This window comes from Halictus rubicundus, chromosome 5, assembly GCF_050948215.1.
Source record: "Halictus rubicundus isolate RS-2024b chromosome 5, iyHalRubi1_principal, whole genome shotgun sequence".
Classification (NCBI taxonomy): Eukaryota; Metazoa; Arthropoda; class Insecta; order Hymenoptera; family Halictidae; genus Halictus; species Halictus rubicundus.
In genome coordinates, this window is record NC_135153.1 from 6,849,288 (window position 1) to 6,855,287 (window position 6,000).

Consider the following 6,000-nt stretch of genomic DNA (forward strand, 5'->3'; position numbering starts at 1 on the left):
CTTAATATTGAATATAACTGTGTTCATTTATGTTACAACCCAGTAGTAACGTAATAAACCCAGCGGACCGGCAAAGAGAACTTTTCAACAATAAAGAAGGGGTATTATGGCAGTAGGAAAAAGATAAGTATTCCAGTGATGTGCAAAAGAGCCCCCTTTAAATCAATTTTCTTCCAACACAGATTCTGAGAACATTTGAGATAACTGTAGAAACATAAACTCGAAGGTCTTTGAGCGTTTGTTTAGGGTCTTGTTGGGTTTTACCACGTCACTTTGTTACTTGCAAGTATACAGAAAGATATATGTCGCACTATCTCGATGTCGTCATCGATGATAAGATTTTTACAAGAGACTAAAGTTTTGCGGCGCAGAAATAATCATTATGTTTCCATTTTTTTTTCTTTTCTCACAAAATACTATGTATATTATTGTGACACGGTTCTATTGAAAAATATTTCTAAAGAACGTGCGTTCCTGTGTACAATTTCTTTTTCGTTCAACGTGTACAAGGATCATTGACTTGTTAAGCAACATCAATTAATGATTTATTCGGTAATGATGAGTAGTATTATGGTGCCGTAATAATAAATAAATATGGCGTGAAATATGAGTTCTCACATGATATTACTCCCTCTTAAAGTCAACATCAAATGACCCAGTAATCACAGCCATAGGAAGCAATAGTTCTTTACATTTTAATGTTTAGATGCGATGTCGTTTATATTACAAACTGACTAAGGAGCAATTCTTAATTTGTACTTGGGTAATCAAGACGAATTGTACTTATCGTACTGTACCATTGCCATTTTCCTTTTTTAGCCTGTTCGTTCGTTCGTTCTGTACATACACGTGTAATATTAACTTATTTATACTGCTCTACAAAATAATTACATCATCCGCAATTGGTCTAGATAGTTACTACTACTACTACTAATGATAATAATAATAATGAACGATGTTTTCCTTCGTTATTAATATAAACTCAAAGATCTGCATTTTATAATGCTACAAATACTAAAATTTCACATGTCTGTTCCTAGCGTATGAGATTTTTCATGGTGAAATTCAAATTCAGAGCTTATCCGTCAATTACACTGACTTACTATTATATACAATGTTTTTTCTCTACATTTCCTACCATGTATCCCATTATTTTGCTGTTAATTTAAGTTTATGGTACAATGTTAAATATACAAGTAAATTCTATTCTATTAACTCGTTCAATAGAATTTTGTTGTAGCAATGTGAAATGTCCTCGATAGCCTTTTGTTTGTACAAAATACATGTATACCTCCTCAATTAAAAACTGAGGGTAACTCACTCTGAGGCACAATTATGTTTCAAATCTTTTCATAGATTAATCGATTCGTGAATATCAAAAAGAAGTTCTTGCAAATAAGTTAATATATACACAATCGTTTCATAAATAATTTAAACGAAGTTTGTATTTAATTCAGTAGAATATTTAATGATGTACTGTACTTACATAACAATGACATTTTTCATTTGATTTCCATAACAAACTTTTCCTTTTCTTCGTGCGGACATTACGTTCGTTTTAGTTCTCTTTATACATTGAATAACAGCTAACAATACTGATAAAAATAAATGTTAATTTTTCAAAATCGATTTCGTTTCTCTTTAAAAGCAGTAGACATTTTATCAAATGAAGTGTAGTAGTATCCAGACAAATTTTACAGCATGAAACAAAACCGAATACTTTTTGTTTATACAATTCTTGGCTTTGTGTCTTCACTCAGTTTATAGTTTGCTAATGTTGATGTTTTATAAATTATTATATTATTTGCTTTTTTGTGTCAGTACTTCTTACATGAGCGACCGCATACTAAGAAGTAACAAGAAATTTTCCGATACGTTCTCAATACCAATGGGCCTACGTCCTGCGCTTGGCTCAGACATAAATTTTCATCAATCGCGTCTTCAATTATTATACACATGTAGTAATACAACAACAACAGATGAATTAACAAAATATCACTTATCTTCGATAAACTCTCGTCATACGAAAAACAGACGCTTATTTTTCATCCAACAGTCTTCCAGTGTGATGGTAATCATAAGCAATTTAGAAATACCTAGCTGGTAGACACTTCGAGTAATACCGAGGTTGGGGCCGTTTTATTCAGATACACGCTCACATCCTGAAAGCGACTAGACCTAGAGCCAGCCTGGCTCTGATTTACACCACTTAAATCATTATCAGCTTCTGGTTCACAATATACATCATCTTGTTTTTTATGTAGTATGTATTTGAAAAATTCGTACCTAGAAAAGTCGTATCATAACATTTTATAATAGTATCTAATGGCATTCAATTCTCAATTCAGTCGTAAACGTTGTGATTGTTGCATTCGATTCTTAGAAGAAAATTTTTGATATTTAAACATTTTTCTGATCACTATAATGATACAAATACTTACGTTGACCAACAAATAGTGGTTGCTGGCATTTGATACAAAATGCGAGCATGTAAACCACGGAAGTAACCGCTTACACCTCCATACGCATAAACCTTTTTAAGAGCATCTATCATACCATGAGCATGTACGCCACTCTGTGTGTTTAAAACTGTTTTACAAACATCTAAAGGAGTTGTGATCGCAGCAGCAACAGCTCCTGCTAATGCACCTACAATTAATATGAATTTATTAGCAAATTTAATAATGAAACTTTTAGTAGGATATATCTTATAAGGTAATAACATTCTTAAAGTCAACAAATATATATTACTATTTCGAACGAGAACTCGTAAATACCTGATTTCATATGTGCTATAGGATTGTATATGTGTTCTGGATTTGTGAAGTTTTGTGCTACTTCGTACGTTATAAAATGGATCATTTGAAAAGGTACATTCATGGCCAGCTGGGTTGTGTAACTTCTGTAGAATGCCTTAGCGCCTTCGTTTTCATATACACTTTTTATACATGCTATGACACTCCGATATGGAGAGTTATACATTTGTAATCGTTGTTTAACCACTGCAACAAAATAATTTTGTTCTTAACAATGAGTAACAATAGAATTATACACGAATGTGCAAAATAGACATTACAAGATCTGTGGACAAATATTTTTACCTTCTGCTGGATTCATAATACCATCATGAAGGAGCGTCGCCACACAACCAGCAGTTCCATAAGCAACCAAGTTAAATTCAGAATGCGACCTTGAGGCTACTATTTTATTTTTTAAGAATTCGTAGCATGAAAAATATAAGGCATGTGCTGGACCAGCCCCCACAACCATTGCACTCATACCACGGATTGGTCTTAGGATGCCCTCTTGTCGTACCATTCTAGTTAAAACTTCTCCTACTCCTCCTCCCCCTCCTAGACCTGGAGTCAATGCCTGCATTCTTGTCTAAATATAGTCAGAAAATTAAATATACATGAATCACATATTGCAAATAAGTCTTTTACTTAATGAAACTATTTCTTTAGATAATTTCCAAATACATACTATTCTTTTATTGATAATTAAAAAATTTTATTGTATAAAATTACAAAACCGAAAGCAGAGACTGAATATTATTTTCAGTTTTCTTTTCGCATTGTTTATCATTTTCAATTATGTATAATAACAGAAAGATATCATGACATTGTCGAGTCCTGGTGTCAATGCCTGCACTCTCGTCTAAATACAGTCGGAAAATTAAATATACATGAATCACATATTGCAAATAAGTCTTCTACTTAATAAAACTATTTCTTCAGATAATCTACAAATACATGCTACATACTTTTATTTATAATAAAAAATTTGTATTATATTATATTACGAAACTGAAAGCAGAGACTGAATATTAAATTCGGTTCTTTTTTTTTGCATTGTCTATTATTTTCAATTAGGGATAATAACAGAAAGATATCATGACATCGTTTTAGTCCTGGAAGAACATGACTTGCAATTATATAAAGACATGATAATCATCAACCAAGAATTTTTACAAGTATTTAAGCAAATCTTAAATGAAACGAGATCAAAGAGATATATATGTATATATATATATGAGCGCACACTGCAAATAGAATGCAGAGCAAGTGTTTAAACTCCAAAGTTTCAAACTTATGACATTCTGTTTGCATGACATGACAAATTTTCATTCCAGCTGTAAACCATTACATATGTACTTTCCCATATTTATATATGAAAATAAATAATGGATAGGAATTATGGGTTAAAAGGAAATAAAATATACTGCCGACTACAACAGACATGTTATGTAATGAATATTTAAAACTCAGGTACTGTTTAAGGAATATAATGTCTACTAGCATTGTTACAAGTATAGTAAAAAAATTATACAAACAGGTGTTTGAAGACAAATTTAACTTTAATGTTATTTATATGTAATGAAAGTATTCATTTACTCATGATTGTTTACACTATACATGTATTACAACATGACATAACATTCAAATTGGACACCTCCTTTGCATAATAATGGAGCTAATACTACAAAAGTTGAATGCATAAACATTTTCTTTCAAGAATCAAGCGTTTTCAAGGAAAATTCATTTTGAATAACTTTGTCTTTTTATACCATAGATTAGCATAACTTATACACAGAAAAAGAAATAACATTTCGTCTGTTCGTTTAAAGTGTAATTAATGAAAATGTTACAAATGTTGCTACAAAGAAGATCACTGCGAAATTTTCTTGCAGCTTAAACTTGCTCGTCGTTATCAATCTAATAGTACCTAAAAATAATTATGAAATGATATTGTCTGAATTGGTTACACAATAGCTTTCCAACCGTAACATAAAACGCGAAAATATCAGTGAAATCGCGAAGCGACTGTAACTTCACTGGCTGACAGTGATTAATTGCAGTTATCTTAAACAATGTAAACGCCCAGTTATTTATTCAAGATCTCGACTGTGCCGGGACTTGTATAGCGTCACGTTGCTGGATGTCATTAAATCTTATTGGAATTGAATGGCGATCGAGTAACGTGTAACAATAGTTGAGGTTATGTAAAAATATCTTAGAAAAAGATTCGCAAGAAATAAAGATATTACCTTGACACTATCAAGGGGGTACATCACACAATGTTCCATTATTCCAGCAAACGCACCTGCTGTCATATGCACGACCATGGAGGATGTCGGCAGGCTCTCGTATATTTCCGCATTCATATTTTTGAAGAGGTGTCAGCGCGAATTCCAGTTTACCACTTTAAAATGCCACAATCGTTATGCAATCTGTCGAGGCGGATAACACGTTTTCGGTAGTGTCGCTTAATCATCGAAATGTTGCTCATTCGAATGGAATCGAGGAAAAAGTTCGTTCGTTCGGAGTGACAAGACGTAATCGTACACGTTGATTGCTTAATGGAACCTTATTGGAATTGAAAAGGCTGCTAACCCCGATAGGCAAATTTACAATGTACGATCCCCTCTCCACGTTCTCTCAGAGTAATGAAATTTCTGTTATACCAGGCTGGTCGATTAGTACAATGAAAAATGCACAAACGACCGGCATTTAGGCTCGACGGTTTGCTCGACTAGTCCCAGAACTTAATGCACATCGGCATTCTTCGCGGTGCGACTGAATCGCCACAAGTTGATATGGTGAGGTTAGCCGTATGCGCACGTGCCGCGCATGCGTCGTAGCCAACCACGTGGTTCGTGCGTGTGGTTTATATACTATATATATTCATACACACAGCTAAATAGTCTGATTATTATTTAAGCCATGTATGCATCTATCAGTTGCATAGTAATAAATTTATTTATACAGTTTTCGTGGTGATGATTTAACGCTTTATAATAAATCTTCCTTCCTTTGAAATTATATCGACTGTAACGTTAATTTATTACCACGATTTTTCGACTTTATTGAACGTAATGTATCAACACAGTCTGAATGTTTCAAGGTTCGTTGTTGATTGTAAAACGACGAAGTTGGATTTCAATAATTTAAGTGGAATGTAACTTTGATAGTATTAGTTTCGAAGGGAAATATATTCAAA

At 33.0% G+C, this 6,000-nt stretch overlaps 1 protein-coding gene across 3 annotated transcripts; it reads right to left on the reverse strand.

The window, feature by feature from the left end:
- Positions 1-1,781: 1,781 nt before the first annotated feature.
- Positions 1,782-5,725, reverse strand: LOC143354076 (mitoferrin-1). 3 transcript variants are annotated; one of them, XM_076787814.1, is made up of 5 exons: positions 5,104-5,725; positions 3,102-3,384; positions 2,778-3,002; positions 2,442-2,649; positions 1,782-2,286 (listed from the first exon to the last, which is right to left on the reverse strand). In XM_076787814.1, exons 2-5 carry the CDS (start codon positions 3,376-3,378, stop codon positions 2,097-2,099), a joined length of 900 nt encoding a protein of 299 aa, XP_076643929.1. In that variant the 5' UTR covers positions 3,379-3,384; positions 5,104-5,725; the 3' UTR covers positions 1,782-2,096. The 3 variants fall into 3 exon arrangements, with proteins under 3 accessions (XP_076643929.1, XP_076643927.1, XP_076643928.1); XM_076787812.1 differs by having other exon boundaries at positions 5,048-5,712; XM_076787813.1 differs by lacking the exon at positions 5,104-5,725 and adding an exon at positions 3,484-3,621.
- Positions 5,726-6,000: the final 275 nt, after the last annotated feature.

Bases quoted from the DNA above. Each gene is read 5' to 3' on its own strand.
- LOC143354076 (XM_076787812.1), bottom strand. From the start codon at position 5,164: ATGAATGCGGAAATATACGAGAGCCTGCCGACATCCTCCATGGTCGTG. The intron at 3,385-5,047 runs GTAATATCTTTA...GACTATATTTAG, and splicing joins ACCCCCTTGATAGTGTCAAG to ACAAGAATGCAGGCATTGAC. The intron at 2,650-2,777 runs GTATTTACGAGT...TATTAATTGTAG, and splicing joins TATAGCACATATGAAATCAG to GTGCATTAGCAGGAGCTGTT.